At 43.1% G+C, this 24748-nt stretch overlaps 1 protein-coding gene across 5 annotated transcripts in view; it reads right to left on the reverse strand.

Annotated features, from left to right (window-relative positions):
* The window catches only part of LOC143487753 (NACHT, LRR and PYD domains-containing protein 3-like), a 291094-nt gene that overhangs the window by 99444 nt on the left and 166902 nt on the right, over positions 1-24748 (reverse strand). For 3 of the 5 annotated variants that reach the window (XM_076986895.1, XM_076986896.1, XM_076986894.1), the window contains 3 exons: positions 15525-15701; positions 15199-15375; positions 13668-13844 (listed from right to left, as the gene is read on the reverse strand). In XM_076986895.1, coding sequence (XP_076843010.1) covers positions 13668-13844; positions 15199-15375; positions 15525-15701 — 531 coding nt within the window. The remainder of the gene's footprint in view (positions 1-13667; positions 13845-15198; positions 15376-15524; positions 15702-24748) is intronic. The other 2 variants (XM_076986899.1, XM_076986897.1) reach the window with 2 other exon arrangements.

Raw genomic sequence — 24748 nt, forward strand, 5'->3', positions numbered from 1 at the left:
GTGGCAATTTGTTTTATATTTTCAGGTAGGCATATTTTATTTAAAATATTTGACATTTTGCACAGTGCATGTCTGACAGTTCGATATGCTCACTGCGCACTGACGGTTAATGTTCTCTAACATTTCATTAAAAAATAAATAATATATAAAAGCTGAATAAAGCCAACCTACCGTGTTTATTCATTTATCTGAGTGTTTTAGGTTTTTACTTTGAAGTGGAAAAAGTGAATGAGAACGGGATCTCGTTTAACCCTTTTAGGCCGTAAGGTGAACATCGAAAAGTCCTTCAGAAAAGAAATTCCGCTCCGCGCTATCCGAACCAAACACGCTTCAGCTCATAAAAAAGAACGAGTTATGTTGAGGTTTAAAAAAAAGTTTCGCCGCTCAAAATACTGTACTTATTTTGTTCGCAGCGTTTAATGGAAGGACTAGTGCCTGGTAGGCGTAATAACACTTTGGCTCTTGAGAGGTGCCACGGTTGAGACGTCATCAGAATGGACCAATCGGATAGCTGGTATGTCAGCTGAGCTAGTAAACAGAAGCAGACGTCGTTGTAGCAGCGCGTTCATCCAGCGGTACCGAAGAAGAGGAAATCTCGTCCGAAAGTGTTCAAAAAAAGAAATCTTCGAAACATAAGATTTGTTACATGCATATATCGTCTGTTAAACATGATGAAACACAGAATTTCACCAGCACAAGGTGGAATACTTTTCGAAATATTCTTCGGCAGTGGCTAGAGTTGCGGGGCGAGTGCAGAGACGTAGCAGAAAGTTTCAAACACTCTTGAACTGGATTTGAAGAAATTCCCGATGACGCGGGTTTACATCCCACATGTAACGGAGGATTATTGACCAGCGAGAGATCGGAAGAACTAAACGGCAAGGGGAGATGACCAACAGGACCCCCAAACTACTGGGACTACTCCGACCAGGACACTTCGGTCCAGATCAAGCCTGTCCATCTCGAGCTCTGGCCCCGTTCTTCCTGACATCTGCATAATTTGCAAGAAAGGCTGCAAATTTGTCGTCGCGGGTGGCAGACGCCATAAAGAAGCTTTGACAAAGACACAGACTTTAACTGCAGGTAAGACTGTGTATCACCCTCTCCCCCCACCACACAGTAGGTAGTCTATGCAAATGCATCCCATCCCCCAACACACACACACACAGATGTTGGATGAAGTTGAATGACTATGTAGCCTATACTGCTACACAATCCTTGTATTTGTCTAATTCTAATATCAATGTATGTCTGAATTGCCATAATGTGATGTGTGTGGTTGTGAAATTACTTTCCAATACATAACATCCCTATGCCTATAATACCCATACCCCCCCATTGTTTTGAGATCTTTGATATAGAATGAAGCACACTTTGACTTTAATGGGGTACTGGGTATGTTTGTATAAATGTCATAGCATGCCTGATGTTAATATGCCACTGAATACCTGTTTAGAATTGTGGCTCCTCATCCTGATGCCCTGTCTGGTCAACACACTGCTTTACAGCAGCAAGCCCCTCCCCCGGTCCATTCCCCCACCCCCCACTGCCCCTCTCTCACACTTGTACACTTGGGACTGTGTTGGGACTGTCCCTGTGTGTTGCTGGCTGTGCTGTACATCTGTGTGCACAAGAAATCTTTTTTTGGGTGCAACACCTAGCACCATTTTTACAACACCACACCACCAGGAAAAATGAAGTCTTCATTTTTTTGCCTGCCTATTTATTCATCCTTTGTTCTTTTCTTTTGTACAAGGCAAGTTGCAGGAACCTGCTGAAGTGAAGGATGACCAGAGCATCCTCATTCACATCAAGGACAGTGTGTGTGTGTGTGTGTGTGTGTGTGTGTGAAGTGAAGGATGACCAGAGCATCCTCATTCACATCAAGGACAGAGACTGGAAGATGGAAACCTTCAAGTGACATGATGACAAGAAATCCAGCCCCTGATTCTGTTCTACATGTCACACACTGTGTGTGTGTGTGTGTGTGTGTGTGTGAGAGAGAGAGATTTTACCTCTATTCTATTTGTGTCATTGTCATTCCTTTTATTATGGTTATGTATATACGTATATAAGTTTATGCCAGTTGATGTGTATACCCTCATTGTTTTGATAGTTTTTTATGTGTTGTTAGTGAATAAATGAATTATTGATAATTATTGATAAATAAAATTATTTCCATTTATTTATAAAAATGACAACATGAAAGGGTAACCTTATCATCCACTTGCACAATAGTTGTTTGTTCTATAAATAAAGCACTGCTTGGAATTCATTTAGCCCCTGTTACAAACACATGGATGGCTATCAATAATTATTGGAATTATTTCCATTAATTGATCAACTGACAACATGAAAGGTCACTTGCATAATTGTAATTCGTGCTGTAAATAAAGCAATATTTAGTATTAATTTGGCCCAATTCAGAAATACATGAATGAGGATTATGATAATGCTCATTCATGTATTTCTGAGGGCCAAATAAATACTAAATAGTGCGTTATTGTATATAAAGTGGGCATAAAATAATATTAATCAACGATATTGTTGATAATAATTATTTTATGCCCACTATAAAATTATATTTTGGGAGATTTCTTTCTGTAGATTATATTTGACAGCACTAGGCAGGTTGTCATTTTTTCCCGTTTGTTGTCGTAAATCGGTTACGTGATTGGTTTAGCGCGGTCACGCGGTGTCTTTTGACGTCAAAATCGTCATTCAGCGTGAGGAAAATAGTTCTTCAGAAAACGTCTCGGTTCAAACAAAGTACAGGATTCTGTGACGCAAAACTTTTTTGGTAAGTGCAATATAACCTGATCGTTTTATCAGCTAACGGGCATGTAGTTCGGGGATCGCGGAGCGGATCAGAACGAAAACGGGGTTCACCTTACGGCCTATTTCAGACCCTGCGTCCACTGCAATGGACATCACATGTTTTCTTCTCTTTTTTATGATTTGTTGTACAATAGACCAATTAAAATCTGTTAACAGTCAGAATAGACCTTTACCAACCAATCAAATAACACATTAGCCCTGTCCATTGCTTTAGGAGCCAAAAAAAACCACACTGAAGTTAGCAATGGCAGCACTCCAGCCAAAGAGGCAGAGTAAGGGTTCATTTTAACTACTTTTATCCAATTTAGAACACTTTATCCTCAATGTTATGAGTTAATTTTACACTTAAGGGGTAGTTAGTGAAATTAAATGTTCAATATCAATTGTAAAATCATAAAGTTAAACACAGGATTTTTTAAAATCTTGTCCATCACAGTGGACAGTGGGTCTTAATGTATATAATTCAAGCATGCTTTTTAGTGCTGCTGTTAAAACTTTTATTTTGCAATTGCAGTGTATACAGACAAATAATCTGTTAAATACAGTGTAAAATAAGATAAAAATATTTATTCCACAGAGTACACTGCACATGATGTTAATTGACAGCGGAAATATATCAGAAATTGAAAGTTTGGATAGTGATGATGGTGAAGATGCAGAGAGTGCAAGTCTCTCAAGAGTAGGTAAGGGTAGCTATCTGTTAAATACAGGTACTCCAACACTCCCATTGTTGTCCATAACACAATGTATGAACATAGCTACTTTTAATTATTGATTCCAGGAGATGAGTAAGTACCAGTGATGGGGCAAGAAGTTGTTCTTGAGACAGTAAATGATGAGGAAGGATCAGAGAAGGAAAATGAGGAAGAAATTGTTTTATATTGTGAAGGTGATCCTTATGCTAACCTGTCCAACGTCCAGTGGCCAGTGGCGTCTACTTGGGAAGATCCTATCACAAACATCACTGAACCATTAACTCCATATGCTTACTTCAAATGATACGTTCCACAAGAGATGTTTGAGCTGATGACCACCATGACAAATGTCTCTGCTGAACAAACTGTTGTGAGGGGCTACAAACATGCATCAATGCATGAAATAGAAGCCTTTGTAGGCTTGAACATTGCAATGGGAATTCTGAGGTTTGCGAATGTACTGGGAATTGTACATGCAACCATAATTTCAACTAATTTCTCCTTGTTATATGTTATATATATTATTTTTCATAATAAGAGATGTTCCCAAAACTTGGATAGCATTTTTAGTCTATTGATCAGGTTTATTTTCAAAAAGAATAACAAACAAACCATAAAATTATACATATGATATAGCATTGCTTTACAACTGTTAAGACCCACCGTCCACTGCAGTGGACATAAAAAAAAACTATAAAAGTATTATATTTTTTTTTACTGATTCTTGTTTTGGAGTTCATTACAGACAGAAAATTGCATTCGTATATTTTTTTTCATTACTGGAACATAATTCGGGTCTGAAGGGGTTAAGGTGCTCTAGTTTAAGGTGCTCTAAAAAACCCTGATTCGACTATTAGTCGACTAAAGGTGTGTGCGTCTGTGTCTCTCTCTGTTCAAAAAAACAAGTTGTTGTATGAATGTGTGTGTGCTTGTATGCCCAGTGGTGGATGGTTCTCTGCCACTAGGGTCTGTCCTCTCTCCCCTTCCTGCACCCCATTCAGTCCCCCAGGGGGCTGTGGATCCCGGTAGAGAGTACGCTGTGCGCAATTGGCTGCCGCTTCTCGCCGGTGTGTGATTGGTTGTCTGTGACGTAGCTGTGATAACAATTGTAAAGCGCCTTGGGTATCCTGATAAGGCGCTATACAAATTGAAACATTCATTCATTCATTCATTCAAAGGGAAAATCTGACGAATCAGATTAAACTATGAAAATCCTTAGATGAATACACTTCTAGTCTGAACTGAGGTCAAAGACCTCTAGCGGGGCGGGGTGGCCTGTGCCGCTGCGGGCGCACCGTTGGGTGGGGTGGGTCAGTCGGCCTTGTGTCGGGTCTGGGCCTTGGGGCTCTGAGGTGCCTGGGTGGTGGGAGTGGGGCAGTGGCTGTTGAGGGTATCTGGGGTGGGCCGGTGGCGCTGGGTTCCGGACTCAGATCAGCTTGTCTTCAATCCTGTTGATGTCTGCTGTCATTTGATCACTGTGCGATTGGTATGGCTGTGGGTGCTTACATAGGTGTGTTGTGTATATGGGACAAATGTGTGTGGGTGTATATGTTGTGTGGAGATATATAAAAGGGATGAATGTGTGTGGGTGTATACATATGCGAAAGAGAATATGTGTTAAGGTGTATGTGGATGTCCAGACCGGCTACTCTCTGTGGTTGGGGTGGTGGGGATCTGGGCTTGGACGCGGTGACGAAGAGAGCTGCCCCCCCAGTCTCCCCGGGTCGACCACTCCCTGCCTCGAGCCGGGGGGGCAGTGAAGCTCAGTGCTCAATGAGCCAGCTAGCAAGCTGGCTCTCCTCTTCCAGAGGACCATTTCCTCTGGACCTACGCATTACATTGAGGGCCTTTGAGGGGACAGTGTGGACAAACACTGACTAGTGGCCCGGGGCTTTGCCCACGTCTGTCCTAGCACCTGTCCCCTCAATTTTAACTGCACCATAGTATCACACACTACCACACATGCATATACACCAACACCTACACACAACACTGCACTGGGGGTGGAGGGGTGGGAAGGCCTTCCTCCACCCGTTTCCTGCTCCCTGCCGGGGCGGGGGTGGGTCCCTAGCGTGGGGCTGGGCTGGGGGCGTCCTGGAACTGCTACCGATCCTTGCTGGTCCAGCCATTTGCCCCCGCCGCAGAGAGTGTGTTAGTTTGGATGAATGTGTGTCTTTGTCCTTATCTCTTTTTGTATAGGTAGATGAATGAGTACATGTTGGGGGGAATATATGGGTATGTGTGTATATATTGGGGTGTGGGTACATTTGGCGGTGTGCCCATGTGCACAGGAGTGTATATGGGTGTGGTCAAATGTGTGGAGGAATTTATGTTGGGGTGAATGTGCATGTGCATGTAGGTGTATATGTGTGAGGGTTTACGTGTGAGGGTGAGTTTGGGGGTGTGTGTGTGTATGTGTATGGGGATGGGTGTGGGTGTGGGCATGGTAGGTGTGTATATAAGGGGTTTTGTGGGTGTGTAAGGGCAAATGTAAATATGAGTTTGAGTGTATGAGTGAGGATGGCTGGTTCTGGGTCGGGGGCTGGTCGGGCCCGGTCCACTCCCGGCTGCTCCCCTGTGGTTACTGCTCCACTCCAGAGGGGGAGCGCCTTGGGGTTCTGGGGCCCAGCCTGGTGCTCCGGCGTGGGAGAGTTTGGCCGGCTCCCCTGGGCGGTTGTGGTCCGGGGCTGCTCGGGGCTCCTCGGCGGGAGGGGGGCCCTGCCGGGTGGTGGGTGGTTTTCCGAGGTGCGTGGTGCTGGGGCTTTGCTACCGGCCCATGGCGGGGGGAGGGGGCATTCTGGGGGGGGGCTCTGTTTCCTCTGGTTCCCCTGGACCTGGGCTCCTTGGCCGTGAGGTCGCTGTCCGGGGTCTCCCTCTCCCGCTTGCGGGGGCGGGCATGCGGGGGTCACTGGGAAGTGCGCCCCTGGGACTCCACTGCTCCTGGAGGGGCCGTGTGCGGTTGGGAATCCCGGGTCTTTCTCTGCTCACCTCTGGCATCTGGGGGAATGTTGTCGCAGCTTTCTACCCTTGCTGGTAAGTACATTCCGTATATTTATCCTATGTTGCACTACTAGGTTACACAAACACACACTCACACATACATCACGTCATTTGTGCTAAATGTCTTTGGTACACTTTCTGCTTTACTTTGCTGTGGTCATTCGAGCTGGTTGTGTTTTTTATTGATATATATATATATATATATATACACAGTGCTCAGAAAAATAAAGGGAACACAAAGGGAGCAAAAAGGAACAGGAGGAGCACTGCCAGAGCCCTGCAAAATGACCTCCACCAGGCTACAAATGTGCATGTGTCTGCACAAACGGTTAGAAACCGACTCCATGAAGATGGTATGAGGGCCCGACATCCACAGATGGGGGTTGTGCTCACAGCCCAACACCGTGCAGGATGCTTGGCAGAGAACACCAGGATTGGCAAATTCATCACTGGCACCTTGTGCTCTTCACAAATGAAAGCAGGTTCACACTGAGCACATGTGACAGACGTGACAGTCTGGAGACGCCGTGGAGAGCGATCTGCTGCCTGCAACATCCTTCAGCATGACCGGTTTGGCAGTGGGTCAGTAATGGTGTGGGGTGGCATTTCTTTGGAGGGCCGCACAGCCCTCCATGTGCTCACCAGAGGTAGCCTGACTGCCATTAGGTACCGAGATGAGATCCTCAGACCCCTTGTGAGATCATATGCTGGTGCGGTTGGCCCTGGGTACTTCCTAATGCAGGACAATGCTAGACCTCATGTGGCTGGAGTGTGTAAGCAGTCCCTGCAAGATGAAGGCATTGAAGCTATGGACTGGCCCGCCCGTTCCCCAGACCTGAATCCGATTGAGCACATCTGGGACATCATGTCTCTCTCCATCCACCAACGTCACGTTGCACCACAGACTGTCCAGGAGTTGGCGGATGCTTTAGTCCAGGTCTGGGAGGAGATCCCTCAGGAGACCATCCGCCACCTCATCATGAGCATGCCCAGGCGTTGTAGGGAGGTCATACAGGCACGTCGAGGCCACACACAGTACTGAGCCTCATTTTGACTTGTTTTAAGGACATTACATCAAAGTTGGATCAGCCTGTACTGTGTTTTTCCACTTTAATTTTGTGTGTGGCTCCAAATCCAGGCCTCCATTGGTTAATAAATTTGATTTCCATTGATGATTTGTGTGTGATTTTGTTGTCAGCACATTCAACTTTGTACAGAACAAAGTATTCAATGAGAATATTTCATTCATTCAGATCTAGGATGTGTTATTTGAGTGTTCCCTTTATTTTTATGACCAGTGTGTATATATATATTTATATTTCCCCTGCCCTTCTGTCTTTTCCCTTTTTATTCTCTCTCCCCCCCTCTTTTCTTGGTCCACCTAACCCCAATAATTATCACTTTGCATATTGTTATAATTGTTATAATTGTCATTTGAACTGTACATAAAAAAGTTGTCCTCCAAAGTTGGGGGGGTGGAGGTGGGCCATTAATAAAAAAATTAATAAATAAAAAATAAAAATAAAAAAAGACCTCTAGTCTGAACTTGGCGGCACTTTAGTTGAGAGTCTATCAAGGTATGGATCTAAATAACAATTAAATCACCACCCAATATAATGTTATCAGAGAAAGTATACGGAACTAAATCGAAAACCTTACGAAAGAAATCAAAATTAAACTGGGTTATCAAAATTTGGACCATAAATATTAACCAGAGTAAGAGGCAGGGAGTTAAAACAATAATGTATCGACCCTGTGGATCAGCAACCATCCTCTCAAGGTGAAATGGGACACTCTTCTTAAAAATTACTGCAACACCCCTAGATTTAGGAGAAAAGGGAGCCTGAAATACCTGGGATATCCAATTAGCTTTAAGCCTGAACTGATGGTTAGGGCCAATGTGTGTCTCTTGAAGAAAGATTATGTCAGCCTTTAAAGATTTTAAGTGTGAAAATCAGTACTTGCCTCTACTATAACCACAGCCTTCCCGTCCCATGACTCTTTCTCTTGTCTCTCCACAGACACCACCACTGACACTTTATTGTCCTCCCTCTCTTCATCTATTGACCTCTTATGTCCCCTCTCTTCCAAACCCACAAGATCCTCCCCACCTGCTCCTTGGCTCTCTGACACCCTACGTAACAACCGACGAGAACTGAGGATGGTTGAGAGGCAATAGAGAAAATCGAAGCTTACTGCTGATCTTCGCTTGTATCAATCTCTCCTGTCCCTATTCTACATGGAACTAACTGCTGCTAAGACATCATTCTACAGAGAGAAGCTGGAGGCATCTACATCAGATCCACACAAGATGTTCAAAATCTTCTCTTCTCTCCTCAAACCCTCCCCCCCTCCAACTCCCACTTCTCTTACTGCAGATGATTTTGTCACCTTCTTTGAAGAGAAGGTCAATACAATTCACAGCACCTTTTCCCTTGTCCCTGTGCCCACTGTGTCCCCTCCTACTTCTCCCTTTTCTCTAACCTCCTTCTCTCCTCTCTCAGCTGAGATGGTGCTTCAGCTGCTGACATCCAGCAGTCCCACCACATGCCCTCTGGACCCCATCCCATCCACACTCCTCCAATCTCCCACGAACTCCTCCCTTTCATCTCGACTATCATCAACAACTCTTCAGGAATTGTGCCATCATCATTCAAGGCAGCTAGGGTGGTGCCAATCCTAAAGAAACCCAACCTTGACGCCACCAACATCAGCAACTACAGACCGGTATCTCTCCTCTCATTCCTCTCCAAGATCCTTGAACGGGCTGTACACAACCAGCTATCCTCTTTTCTCTCACAGAACCAGCTTCAGGACCCCAACCAATCTGGCTTCAAGCCGGCACATTCTACAGAAACTGCACTCATTGCAGTAACTGAGAAACTCCATGCGGCTAGAGCAACTGGACTATCATCAGTTCTGATTCTGCTTGACCTTTCGGCGGCCTTTGACACAGTCAATCACGAGATCCTCCTGTCCATCCTTTCAGGCCTTTGTATCACTGGCAATGCATGGACATGGTTTGCATCCTACCTGGAGGGTCGTTCCTACCAAGTAACATGGGGAGGATCAACATCCATGCCATGCAAACTCTCCACCGGTGTTCCACAAGGCTCAGTGCTGGGTCCACTTCTTTTTTCCCTTTATACCCGCTCACTGGGTGAGACAATTAATGCACATGGCTTCTCTTATCACTGTTATGCGGATGACACCCAGCTCTTCTTTTCCTTCCCACCTTCTGACACACAGGTTTCAGCTCAAATCTCTGCATGTCTAAAAGACATTGCCTCTTGGATGGCAGCTCACCACCTAAAGCTTAACCCAAGCAAGACAGAGATGCTGTACATCCCTGCAAGAGCCAGTCCTCATCGTGATCTTTCTATCTCATTCGAGAACACCGTGATCACTCCATCCATGGAAGCGCGTAGCCTTGGTGTAGTTGTCGACAATCAACTCTCCTTCACGGCCCACGTTGCTAACACAACACGATCATGCAGATTCGCCCTTCACAACATTCGGAGGATTCGGCCATTTCTCTCTAGGGAGGCCACTCAGGTCCTTGTCCAGTCCCTTGTTATCTCAAGACTGGACTACTGCAACTCCCTACTGGCTGGTCTTCCTATGCATGCCATCAAACCCCTGCAACTGATCCAGAACGCTGCAGCTCGGCTGGTCTTCAACCTTCCCAAGTTCAGCCATGTCACTCCCTTGCTGTGCTCCCTCCACTGGCTTCCGGTAGCTGCCCGCATCAAATATAAAACCCTGGTGCTGGCCTACAAAGCAAAGAATGGTCCAGCTCCTCCTTACTTGATGGCCATGGTAAAACCCAGATGCATACCTAGAGCCCTCCGCGCCTCAAGTATGTCTCGTCTTGACCCTCCATCATCCAGGACACATGGGAGACAAGCATCCAGACTTTTCTCTGTCCTGGCTCCAAGGTGGTGGAATGAACTTCCCTTGTGTGTCCGAACATCGGAGTCACTTGCTGTCTTCAGACGCCGACTGAAGACCCACCTCTTTCAAGTGCACTTTGCATAATTATGCTTCATCTATTGTGCTTTATCGTCTCTTTCCTCAGGTGTTTGTTACAGGTATTGCTTACTGTCTTTTTCTCAGGCATTGTGCATAATTGGGTTATATGAATTGCTTACTGTCTTTTTCCTCAGGTGATGTGTATATTCAGGTATAATTGTTAGGTATCATATGACTTTGGTTTTTCCAGCTTATTAGAGTACCTTGTGTTCAGGACTATCTATACTACCTTGGAGATTCCAAGCTACTACATAGCACTTGTAAGTGCTCTGGATAAGTGCGTCTGCTAAATGCCATAAATGTAACCCACGTCTACTCCATTTAGTGCTCTCTAGCCCCCCCCAATTGAAGGTCTTATTGATGGTGGGCCAGAGAAATAACAAATGCATCATGAAGAACAGGTTGCTCCCTAAGAACTCCCATCATACATAACACGTTACTATATGTATGAGGAACCTGATTTTAGCCTGACCCAACATAATTTTATACCTCACATCTAACTGGAAACATGGCATATTGAGTAGTTAAGCACACAGGTGAAATGGTTCAGAGGGGCAATTTCAGAGGCTTGCTGCATGCCTATAAGGCTTTGGGCCAGACAAATAACACATGCATCATACATAACACGTTACTATATGTATGAGGAACCTGATTTTGGCCTGGTTCAACATCATTTTATGCCTCAAATCTAACTGGAAACATGGCATATTGAGTAAAGCGCACAGGTGAAATAGTTCAGAGGGGCAATTTCAGAGGCCTGCTGTATGCCTGTAAGGTCTTGGGCCCGACATCACTGTAGCCCTCAGATCTAACTGGCAATTTGGCATATTGTGTAATTTTGTACAAGTGAAATGATACAGTTCAATTGTAGATGCTTGCTGCTATATTCCTCTAATGTCTCAAGCCAGGCAAAAGTCATATGTATCATACTTAATTTTCAAGATATAGTGATCAAACCTGGTGAAATGACCTGGTGAAGTGCCTATCTGCACTGAATATCATATTGACAGTGGTGTAGTCCTAAAAAAATAAGTGGGGGGTCGTTTTTGGTGTGGTGGTGTAGCGATTCTAAGTTGTTGAGCGGGGTTGGGGGGGTGGCGAGTGTAAGTTGTTGAGCAAGGGGTGGCGGCCTCTTTTAAGCCTGGTTTATACTTTCGCGAGTGACCGTAGCACGCGACTCCGCCCACCTCGCACGACCCTGCGCGAACAGTGTAGGCGTTTATACTTTCCGCGTGCAGTGTTCTCCGAAGCGATATGTGGTAGTATAAGAAACACCCCTCAAAAACAGGGGATTGAACATTTACCTGATGAGTTTTAATGTTGCATTGTGTTCCAGGTTTGAAAGTGCAGGAATTTAGGCTAAAGTACTTGAAAATGCTTGAAATTGTAACTACTTCGTTTCACAACAAATAGCTGTCTGACTGAACAGTTCTCTTGTATTACGTTAACAAATACGAGCCTCTTGTAATTCCAGGACGAAACATGAGAGAACGTGAAGACGTTAAGATTGGGCGTTTTGAAAATAAACCACCATTAAATAATCGAATTATTTCGAATCATTTCGAGTATATGTATAAATATTTAACTTATTTGAGTTTATTGTGCTGGGAAATATTGAGCTGGACCTTGAAAGTGACGTACAAGTGCTTTAATTCCACCTTATAAAGGTGTATGAAGCCTGCAAACATGACATTGTTCATTGCGCTGAGGCGCGGTGCGCGCGAAGTTACAAAATTCGAGAGGTGCACGACTTCGCGAATCGATAGCGAGGCTCTCGCGCACGGGCGGAGCCACAGCGATTACGTCATTTTCGCCTCGCGACGCGTCAAGTATAAACCAGGCTTAACGCATCATGTATAAACCTAGCGTTTGACGTAACAGGCTCAGCAAGAGCAACATCCAGTTAAAATAATTGGGGGGACGGTGTTCCCCCGCTACACACTCCCACTACACCACTGGGGGACACACGTCCCCCCGTTAAAATAAGTGGGGGGACGGTGTTCCCCCACTACACACACCCACTACACCACTGGGGGGGACGCGTCCCCCCGTTAAAATAAGTGGGGGGATGGCGTCCCCCCACGACACCCCTGCATATTGATGCCATTTATCTATCCTCCCCTTCTATCATTTCATTCATCCCTCTATCCTCCCACAAGAATCCATTGATTTCATCAATCCCTTAATTTTCAAGATACAGTGATCAAACTTGGTGACATGACTCAGTAGCTGATACCTAGCACTTCACTGAATATCATATTGATGCCATTTGTCTATCCTCCCATTCTATCATTTCAATCATCCCTCCATCCTGCCATAAGAACCCATTGGTTTTATAATTCCCTTAATTTTCAAGATACATTGATCAAACTTGGTGAAATCACTCAATAGCTGATACCTAGCACTGCACTGAATATCATATTGATGCCATTTGTCTATCCTCCCATTCTATCATTTTCATTTATCCCTCCATTTTCCACCACTGCTATAACTAAATCAGATGTAAAGATAGAACAACTAAATCTGCTGTACTGACTCAGTTGTATATATGCTAAACATGGTGTTATATGGTCTTATATGGTCTTAAACAGCTTTTTATTTTCTTCTATTCATTCTTTTTCATCCCTCCATCCTCCCATTGGAAACCATTGATTTCTTAACTCTTTCAGCTGTGAAGATAAAACAACTATATTTGCTGTACTTATTGAACTACTGGGACCAACTATTATCAGATAACATACTTAATATTGTCTTCATGCTGTTACAACAGGCTTTGTCAAGCCAACTTAGTTTGTTCACAAACTTTACTTTCTAGTTTATATTGATCTATTTATGTCTTCTCATCTCCTAATATTATTTATTTCCTTTCCTTTCTTTTCACTTCTTCAACTTTAAATTCTTCATGTTCAGGTTCATCATAACTAGAACTGTTAATATATTTCAATGATTTATTCATGTTGAATGATAACAATGCTTTGGCAATACTGTAACTGGATATGGTCACACCAATAAAGCTTATTGAATTGAAAGTATATTGACTGGGTGTGGGTGTGTGTGTGTGTGAATGTGTGTGTATAAAGAGTCAGTAAGTCAGTAACTCACTGTAGTATCTCCAGTGTACAGTGTGGATCCTCCAGTAGAGCAGAGAGCTGCTTCACTCCTGAGTCTCCTGGTTTATTGTAGTTCAGATTCAGCTCTCTCAGGTGTGATGAGGGGTTTGACCTCAGAGCTGAACACAGAGCAGCACAGCCTTTCTCTCTAATACTGCACCAAGACAGACTGTAGAGAGAAGGAGAAAAACTCCTCACACTTGCACATCAACACACACATGATCACGAACACAGACACTGTGTGTGTATTCAGAAATGATATACAGTGGTGTGTATGTGTTTGTGTGTGTAGAGATAGAACAAGCAAGAAAGTGTGTGTATGTGAATCTAATTAATACAGTGATAGTGTGTTTCTCAGAGGAAAAAGGGGGATACTGACTGTGGGTGTGTGTGTGTGTGTGTGTGTGTGTGTGTGTGTGTGTGTGTGTGCATGACTCAGTGACTGATTCTAAACACAGAACTACTTTGATAAAGTCCAGATACAGTGAATACAGCCTGGCCATCCAGACGGGCCGATACAAGAGATCATGGCTGCCAGAGAGCAGAGACTCTGCAGCAGTGTAACAGTGTGACTGTAGAGACAGAGCTGCACTTCCTCACTGAATGTGGAACATTTCACCAAATACATCAGATCTACTTCACAACATTTGAGCTGATTCACCCCAACTTAACTCTGTAATACCCACAAATTCACCACCCTGCTGGAGAAGAGAAAGAAAACCGCACTTTAGCACTTTTAGGGAGATATGTGTCTACCTTACACAACATGAGGGACAGTGAGTAGCGCACACACACACACACACACACACACACACATGCACGCACAGACACACGCACATTTACACACATGCACACATACATGCACACACACACGCACACACACACGCACAGAGACTGTAATGCCCTGTTTGTAAACACTAATTTATATTGATCTATTTATTTCTTCTCATCTCCTTATGTTAATTATTTCCTTTCCTTTCACTTCTTTAACTTTAAATTCTTCATGTTCAGGTTCATCATAACTGGAATTGTTCATATTTTTCAATGATTTATTCATGTTGAATAATAACAATGCTTTGGCAATACTGTAATTGGATATGGTCACATCAATAAAGCTTATTGAATTGAAAGTATATTGGCTGGGTGTGTGTGTGTGTGTAAGAGAGAAAGAGTGAGAAAGAGAGAGAGGGAGGATACTGACTGTGTGTGTGTGTGTGTGTGTGTGTGTGTGTGTGTGTGAGAGAGAGAGAGAGAGAATAAAAATAAAAACAACATTTTTGCTTTATAGACTTTAAAAAGGCTTTCATTCTATTTGGCACCAGGGACTATTTTACAAACTTCTGTAAAAGTGACAGAGGGTAAAACATGATCTAATTAAATCAATGTACACAGGAAATACAAACCACCTGGAGCAGTACTGACGAAATTGGACCCTAGAGCAGAGAGTGTGTGTGTATGTGTGAGTATGTGTGTATGTATATATGTGTGTGTGTTTATGAAGAGTCAATAAGTTAGTAACTTACTCTAGTTTCTCCAATGTACAGTGTGGATCCTCCAGTAGAGCAGAGAGCTGTTTCACTCCTGAGTCTCCTGGTTCATTGTGGTTCAGATTCAGCTTTCTCAGGTGCGATGAGGGGTTTGACCTCAGAGCTGAACACAGAGCAGCACAGCCTTCCTCTCTAATACTGCACCAAGACAGACTGTAGAGTGAAGGAGAAAAACTCCTCACACTTACACATCAAAACACACGTGAACACAAACACAGACACTGTGTGTGTATTCAGAAATGATATACAGTGGTGTGTGTGTGTGTGTGTGTGTATAAAGAGTCAGTAAGTCAGTAACTTACTCTAGTTTCTCCAGTGTACAGTGTGGATCATGCAGTAGAAGAGAGAGCTGCTTCACTCCCGAGTCTCCTGGTTCGTTGTTGTCCAGATTCAGCTCTCTCAGGTGTGATGAGGGGTTTGACCTCAGAGCTGAACACAGATCAGCACAGCCTTCCTCTCTAATACTGCACTTAGATAGACTGTAGAGAGAAGGAGAAAAACTCCTCACACTTACACATCAACACACATGTGAACACAAACACAGACACTGTGTGTATTCAGGACAGACATGCAGTGGTGTGTGTGTGTGAATGTTTGCAGAGAGAGAGAACAACAAGCAAGAAAGTGTGTATGTAAAGCTATTTAATACAGAGATAGTGTGTGTCTCAGAGGAATAACGGGGATATTGACTGTGTGTGTGTGTGTGAGAGAGAGAGAGAGAGAGAGAGAGAGAGAGAGAGAGAGAGAGAGAGAGAGAGAGAGAGAGGATACTGACTGTGTGTGTGTGTGTGTGTGTCTGCGTCTGTGTGTGTGTGTGTGCGTGCACAGGGTGTGTGTGAGGCGTCTAGTGCAATAGTGTAGAAGTTCTTGTAGTTAGTGCATGTCTCTTTCTGCTTGTAACTTTGTCTTTCTTTCTGCTTGTAACCAGTCATGGCCTGGTGGTTAGGGAACTGGTCTTGAGGGTCGTGGGTTCGATCCCCAGACCTGAGGCCATGACTGAGGTGCCCCTGAGCAAGGCCCTTAACCCTCAATTGCTCACTTGTATAAACAAAATGAGATAATGTAAGTCGCTCTGGATAAGGGCATCTGCCAAATGCCGTAAAATGTAAATGTAACTTTCTGCTTTCAGCAACTGCCGCTTGCCACCAGGCTCCCCTCATCATGGTGAAGATGGTGCAAATGGGGATAGCGCACCCCCTACAGCACTTAAAAATCTCCTCGCACAGGTATCCACCTCTGACCAATGGTGATATTACCGATCCACATCTGGTTGAAGTCTGACAGCGATGGGGTGTCTGGTGACGGAGGCAGGTTTGAATTGGCTGGGAGCTCCTAATAATAATAATACATTTTATTTAACGGCGCCTTTCTGGCACTCAAGGTCACCTTACATGGAGCAAAAAACTCCATGAAAAAAAAAAATACAGTAAAAACGGCAGATAAAAATAAAATAAGATATAACAATAAAATGAATAAATGAATGAACAGACCATAGAGATCAGCAGTTATAAGCAGATTTAAAAAGATGAGTTTTGAGACCTGACTTAAAATGTATGATTGATTGAGAGTTTCTCAAGTCTGGGGGAAGAGCATTCCACAATCTAGGGGCGGAGCTACTGAACGCCCGACCGCCCATGGTGCTGAGGTGTGTAATGGGGACAGACAGGTGTGTAGAAGCAGACGATCTCAGTGATCGAGAGTGAGAGGTGATGTTAATAAGGTCTAATATATATGGAGGGGCGAGATTATGAATTGCTTTGAAAGTGAGGAGAAGGATTTTGTATTGTATGCGTTGTGTAACTGGGAGCCAGTGTAGCTGGTGCAGAACAGGAGTGATGTGATGGAAGGATGGTGTTCTTGAAATAATACGTGCAGCTGAGTTTTGAACCATTTGAAGTTTGTTTAGTGATTTGAGGGGAAGACCAAAAAGAAGAGAATTGCAATAATCCAGGCGTGAAGTAACAAGACTGAACCAGAATAGCAGGAGTGTGAGGGGAAAGAGAAGGACGGAGACGATTGATATTTCGGAGGTGAAAATATGCAGATCGTGTGATATTGTTGATGTGAGATTGGAATGATAGAGTATTGTTCAGGATGACACCCAGGCATGAACTAAAGGAGAAACAGAATAATTATCAATAGTGAGGGAGAAATTATTTGCTTTGGAGAGATTTGATTTGGTGCCAACAAGTAGCACCTCAGTTTTATCGCCATTTAATTTGAGGAAGTTGTGAGAAAACCAGGTCTTAATTTCAGATAAACAATCAGTAAGAGAGGGCATGGGAAAGTTGGAATTGGGCTTACTAGAGATATAGAGCTGGGTGTCATCCGCATAGCAGTGAAAATTAATACCATATTTGCGGAAAATATTACCTAGGGGGAGAAGATATACTATGAACAGAAGGGGGCCGAGGACAGAGCCCTGAGGGACACCAGTGATAACAGGAGAAGGTTGAGAGGTGAAGGTTTTAAGCTGGATAAACTGAGTACGGTTAGAAAGATATGATTTGAACCAATTTAATGATGTGTGAATTATTCCAATGGAGTACAGTCTATGAAGAAGTGTGGAGTGACAGACAGTATTGAAGGCAGCAGTGAGATCCAGAAGAATAAGAATAGAAAGAAATCCAGAATCAGCTGCAAGGAGGAGATCATTGGTTACTCTAACAAGTGCTGTTTCAGTACTATGAGAGGAGCGGAAACCAGATTGAAATTTTTCATAAAACCTGTTATGTGATAAGTGAGAGTGAAGCTGAGCTGAAACTACTTTCTCCAGTATTTTTGACAGAAATTGCAGATTGGAGATAGGGCATAAGTTATTAAAATCAGTCAGATCAGCACCAGGTTTTTTAAAAATTGGGTTAATAGTTGCAGTTTTAAAAGCTGTTGGTACAATCCCAGTCGTGAGAGAGGAGTGAATGATAGCAGTAATAAGAGGAAGTAATGAAGGAAGACAGGATTTAACCAGTGTTGTGGGAAGAGGGTCCAGTGTGCAGGTGGATTGCTTAGCTTTAGAGATGACATTAGAGAGTTCAGAAATAGAAGGAAGAGAGAAAGATGACAAATGAGTTGGAGAAAGAGAGGAGTCGGAGACTAATCTAGAAAATGTAGGAGACGGTTGGGAAGAGTTGGGTGGTTCAAGAACAGTTACAGTTACCGGCTGAGCTCCAAAAGATTTATAAAATAGTTGAAAAATGACATTAGAGAATTACACAAGGTGGTAGTACAGAGATGCGGTGGAATGAAGTCCGGGCCTTGAACAGTTTTGTTATAAAGTGCATACAGTGATCTAGTGTCGCCTTTCATAGAAACAATTAAACCATTATAGTAGTCAGATTTAGCTCGAGATAATGAATCCTTATAAAGAATCATGTGGTCCTTGTACATGTCCCTGTGAATGGACAAACCAGTTTTGCGAAACAATCGCTCGAGTTGTTGCCCTTTGGCCTTTAAGAGCCGAAGCTCAGATGTGTACCAGGGGGCAGTACGTGAGAAGTGGACCATATGGGATTTTAACGGGGCAAGAGTGTCAAGACTGGCTTGGAGACCAGTATTATATAAAGACACTAGTTCATCAGGGTCCATTTGTTGATGGAAGTCCAGATGAGTAGTTATGCTGGAAGAGAGGGAGACTAGATCGATATTCTTGATATTGCGATAGGTGATGAGACGAGAAGGCTTCGTAGTGGAGAGATGAAGATTGACCTTGTATGAAAGAAGAAAACGGTCAGATATAGCCAGATCTTCTACTGAACTGTTAAAGGGAGCGACACCAGAGCAACAGACGAGGTCCAGAATGTGGCCTTTAGAGTGAGTAGGATTGTCAGTATACTGCTGCAGTCCGAAACTCTCCATACATGATGTAAAGTCTTTGGTGAGAGGATTATTAGTATTGTCCATATGAATGTTAAAATCGCCCATAACTATAATGGCAGATGACAGAGTGATGAGATATGTAATCAGTGCAGCAAAGTCCTGAAGAAAGTCTTTATTTCCTTTAGGAGGCCAGTAAATGTTGGCAATGATGGTTGGAGTGGAGCCAGCAAGTCGACAGATCAATGCCTCAAATGAGGCAAAAATAGGAGCAGATACCGGAGAGACTTTTAATTCCTCGCGGTGAATTATCGCGAGACCTCCTCCTCGCCAGTTTAGCGAGATTTACTGATGTAAACATAACCCGCAGGAGTTGATTCCTAGTCAGAGCCCTACATGTCAGCGTCATAGGGTATTATCATAGGGCAGGGGTACTCAACTGGCGGACCGCGGTCCGGATGCGGACCCAAATGCAATGTCATCCGGACCGAGAGAGAAAGCTGTCTTTAATAAAGATGATGATGATGATTATTATATTTTCAAAGTGTTTCAGGCGTAATTATTTGCCGTGCTATGCCGTGTTGTAGCCTAGTGCAGGGGTTCTCAACTGGTCTCAGCCCGGGACCCACTTTTTCTCATTGTCATTAAGTCGCGACCCATTAAAGAAAAAAAAGTTGTAGGTTTCCATACACCATGCACTTTATGTAATACAACTTGTTTGGTGGTCTTATGAAGGACTTTTTAAAAGCTATTGAAATTATTTCAAAAAACAGAGTATGTAGTGTTCTGGGGCCTTCACGACCGCCCCTTGCGTCCGTGTTAAGGTCATTTGTAGACGGTGCCTTAGACGTTGCAGTGGTGAAAGTTGCACATTTAAAATAACATGTTGTCTGCTATTTAAAATACGTCTATTCCTGACGTAAACAATTCAATTCAATTCAATTTATTTATAAAGCACATTTAAAACCGCAGTGGACCAAAGTGCTGTACAGCAGATTAGCAGATAAAATACAATACAGATTAAACAAGTTAAAAGAGATTGAATAGTAAAAAGAATAGAAAAATAAAACATTATTAGGTTAGTTAACATTATAGGCCAAAGAAAAAAGGTAGGTTTTAAGGTGGGCTTTGAATTCGCTTATTCCTGTTATACTCCTAATATCCAGGGGTAACAAATTCCACAGTCTGGGAGCAGCAACAGAAAAGGCCCGGTCCCCTTTCTGTCTCAGACGAGACTGTGGAACATTCAATAATGATTTACCAGTAGACCGAAGTGACCTTTGGGGCTGGTAAGGGAGCAACGCGTCGCTTAAATACACCGGTGCCATGCCATGGAGGGCTTTAAAAACAAAGAGCAAAACTTTAAAATGTACCCTATATTTAATGGGAAGCCAATGTAGCGAGGCCAGGACGGGTGTAATATGTTCCCGTTTTTTTGTACCTGTGAGTAATCTGGCAGCAGCATTTTGGACAAGCTGCAAACGGGCCAAAGAAGACTGACAGACTCCCATATATAGAGAGTTACAATAATCGAGGCGTGAAGTGATGAAAGCATGTATGACTATCTCAAGGTCCTTAAATGATAAAATAGATTTCAGCTTTGCGATGTGTCTTAACTGATAAAAGCTGCTCTTTACAACTGAGTTTATTTGTTTATCAAATTTTAGAGCATGGTCAAAGATAAAATCTAAATTTTTCGCATCATACGATGTGTTGGGAAAAAGATGCTTCAAATCTTCACTAATAGTTTGGGAGCTTGAAATCGGACCAAATATGACCGCCTCGGACTTTCCTTCATTAAGCTGAAGGAAGTTATTAGTAAACCACTGCCTGACTTCCTTCATGCATTCAGATAGCCTATACAAAGAATGATTATCCCCTGGTTTAAGGGGAAGATAAAGCTGTGTATCATCTGCATAGCAATGGTACGAAATTCCAAATTTCTGAAAAATTTTTCCTAGGGGTGCCAGATATAGTGAAAAAAGTACAGGACCCAGGATTGAGCCCTGTGGAAGACCGTAAGTGACAGTAGCATGTGATGAAGACCATTTACCCAGCTGTACCGTGTAAGATCTGTCTTTCAGATAAGAGGAAAACCAATCTAGAGCTTTCCCCTGTATCCCAGCGAAGGTGTTAAGACGCTTTAAAAGAATGTGATGATCAACTGTATCAAATGCAGCAGTGAGGTCCAGCATTACTAAGATGACACAGTGATTAGAATCAAGAGACAGTAATAAATCATTTGTTAGTTTAAGCAATGTTGACTCTGTACTGTGATAGGCCCTAAAGCCCGACTGGAATTTGTCCAACATATTATTTTCAGCTAAATGTGATGACAGCTGGAGGTAGACTACCTTCTCTAAAACTTTAGATAAAAATGACAATTTGGAAATGGGTCTATAGTTAGAGAGGGTGGTTGGATCTAAGTTTGACTTCTTGATGAGAGGGTGAACTATGGCATGTTTAAAACACAAGGGGACATGCCCATTTATGAGACTGCAGTTGATAATGGAGAGAACACTGGGGCCAACAGTGTCCCAAACACTCTTAAGAAGGCGTGATGGAATAATATCCAATGAGCAATTTGTAGGCTTCATATGAGTTACAGTATCCGTTAGAGAGGACAGAGACACAGAATCAAACTGAGTCAGAAAAGTAGAACAGGCCATGAGCTCAGCAGACTCAAAACCCAAAACCTACTGTGCAGATGGATGATCTGATGGACTCAATTTTATCAACAAAAAAGCGGAGAAATTTTTCACACAATTCAGGAGAATCTTCGATATGGCTATTCTCATTTGGACATAAAATTGTATTGATTGTATTAAAAAGGACTTTAGGGTTATGAGAGTGACTAGAGATCAAATCTGAAAAGTATTTGGCTCTAGACATTTTTACAGAGAGCTGAAACTTTACCAGTGAAGCTTTTAATATTTCATAAGAGATCTGGAGTTTATCTTTCTTCCACTTTCGCTCAGCTTTCCTGCACTCCTGCCTAAGAGAGCGTGTTTCAGAATTTAGCCAAGGGTGGGTTTTAGCATTGGGTCTTTTAACTCTAAATGGAGCAATAGAGTTCAAGATGTCAGTGCAAGTGGAATTAAAGAGATTTAATAGATCTTCCAGATTTGTGCTTTGTAGGGAGAGGTCAGTAATATTGCAAAAGGGAGATTCCATGTAAGCGTCTGAGAACAGTTGAGCAGTAGCAGCATTCATAGTGCGGGTATAAGAGCTGCTTAAATGTTGTGTAGATGGTGTAGACAATAATACTGACTCAAACAAGACAGGTCTATGATCTGAGAGACAGATATCCTGAATCTCCACATTATAAACTGAAAAACCAGAGGACAACACCAGGTCGAGAACATGGCCCTGTTGATGAGTGGGATTTTTAACTGACTGAATGAGATTAAAAGAGTCTATTATATTTTGAAATTCTGTAGCCATTGGTTTTGAAGGGCAGCAAAGATGAATATTTAAATCACCAAGAATTAAAAGAGAGTCAGCACTAGGAACAATAAATATTTTTTTTAAATATAAATTTATTTTTTAAATATAAAAAAGATAGAAAATCTGAAAATTCTTGTATAAAATGAGTGTTATGTTTAGGAGGTCGGTAGACGAGCACAGAGCAGTGGTGTTGGTAAAACCAGTTTAAACAACTGAACCTCAAAACTAGTAAACTTTTCTACTGTCATTAACCGGCAATTAAAATGACTTTTAAAAAAGCACGCCAGACCCCCACCTCTTCGACCCTCCCGAGGGGTATTAAAGAATGAAAAATCGGTAGGGGCCAGTTCAGAAAGGGGGGCAGAGTCCCCAGGTGTGAGCCAAGTTTCAGTTACAAACAAGAAGTCCAAATTTTGTGACGTTATAAAGTCATTTAGAATGAAAGTCTTGTTTGTGAGCGATCGGGCATTAATAAGAGCCATCTTAGCTGAGATGAGTTTTCCACTTTGTACCTGGGGCTGAAACTTCAGTGGACGTAGGTTTTGAGGATTGATTCCGCCGTTGCGGACATGCACTCTCGCTGGAAGCCGACGAGGAGTGGGCGTACCGGCAGGAACAAGCTGAAGGAAGTCGGTGTATCTAAACTCCGGGGATCGCCGCAAGATGAAACGGCCACCTCCGGAATTCATGTCCAGGAGCGTGCTGTTGATGTTGACCGCAGCGAAATTCCTGGAAGATCTCCTAGTCCTCACCTGTACTCCTCCCCGCTTGCCGCGTTTCCTACGACGCCTCCTTCCATTGTTATTGCAGCGGCAAATCCCGGCAGGTAGAGGCAAATAACACCACAGGTTAAGAGGAAGGTTTCTACCGGATTTTAGATTGTCCACCTCCATAACAGTGGACCGTATTTTTAGAAGCGACTCCCGGTCATAAGAGATGGTGGAAAGGGAAAAATGTAAAATAGATACAATAAAAAGAATAAAATATAAAGTAAAAATACGGGTGCGACGAGCAGCCGAGAAACACACTGGCGCCATCTTGGTACACCTGTAGCTACAAAGTTGTAGATGTTTGTCTTAGTTTCCAGAAATAAGAATTTTCATATTCTGGCACTTTTGCTAATACTGTCAAAGTTATTGAAGAAAGAATTAAGAATATGTGAACGTGAAACAAACTTTACTAGTATGCATACGAGTGACTTTTGATACCATTAAAATTACCTTAAAACTATGTACAGTTATAAAGAAGTGTGTCCTCTTTGGGTCCGACACAGATACGGTCTCTGGTCCGACTGATGTAGACTGGGAAAAATGCGATATTTTTCGCTTGGCCATTTTCAACGCTTAGCGATTAGCGCTCCGCTGCTTTGCGAGTCACGCTGGTGATCAGATTCCCGCATTTGTTGATGGGGAGTGAAATAATTATATTACTCGCAAATTTAAATTTATGGTCGCAATTGCGACGATTTTAGTTGCAATCTGGAGCCCTGTCATGTCTGACGGGTGCCTCTCTGTCTTTTTTCAGGATAAAAGGTGAGTACAAAATTAGAAGAGTAGCATATTAATTTTTTTACAAACTGTCCGCGACCCACCAGTTGAGAATCACTGGCCTAGTGCACTTCGTATTTTCAATCTCAAACCAAATTTGGTTATCATCACTATGAGAACTCAGTGAACGTCACGTGCGTCACGCACGTGCACGTTTTTTTCTGCCCGTGTCGGTCAGTGATTTACGAGTTATTAGTTGGTTTTCGGCTAACATAAATAAACATGGCATGTTCCAAACTGGAAAAGAAACTAAAGGTGGATTCAGAAAACCGAGAGTTTAAGGTGGAGTGGACAGACAAATATGCATTTGTGCTGCCTGCAGGGAGCACAAAACCAATGTGCCTTATCTGCAATGAGACTGTTGCAATCATCAAAAGTGGAAACCTGAAGCGGCACTATGAAACAAAGCATGGGCACTTCGACAAGAGCTATCCCCAAAACACTGATGTCAGAACCAGAAAAATAAATCAAATGCAAGAATCATATCAAGCGTCACGAGCGTTGTTTCAGTTGCTACTGATGGAGCCCCAAGTATGACTGGGAGAGAGAGGGGATTAGTCTCACTCTTAAAGGCACATCACCCTGACCTCATAGCATACCACTATGTCATTCATCAGATGGTTTTGTGTGCCAGCCTGGGAAAGGAGTTTGCAGAAATTATGTCAACAGTGATGAAGCTCATTAACTTTTTGAGGACGTCCTCTGCTTTGCAGCATCGC

The sequence above is a fragment of the Brachyhypopomus gauderio genome, unplaced genomic scaffold (assembly GCF_052324685.1).
Source record: "Brachyhypopomus gauderio isolate BG-103 unplaced genomic scaffold, BGAUD_0.2 sc50, whole genome shotgun sequence".
Lineage (NCBI taxonomy): Eukaryota > Metazoa > Chordata > Actinopteri > Gymnotiformes > Hypopomidae > Brachyhypopomus > Brachyhypopomus gauderio.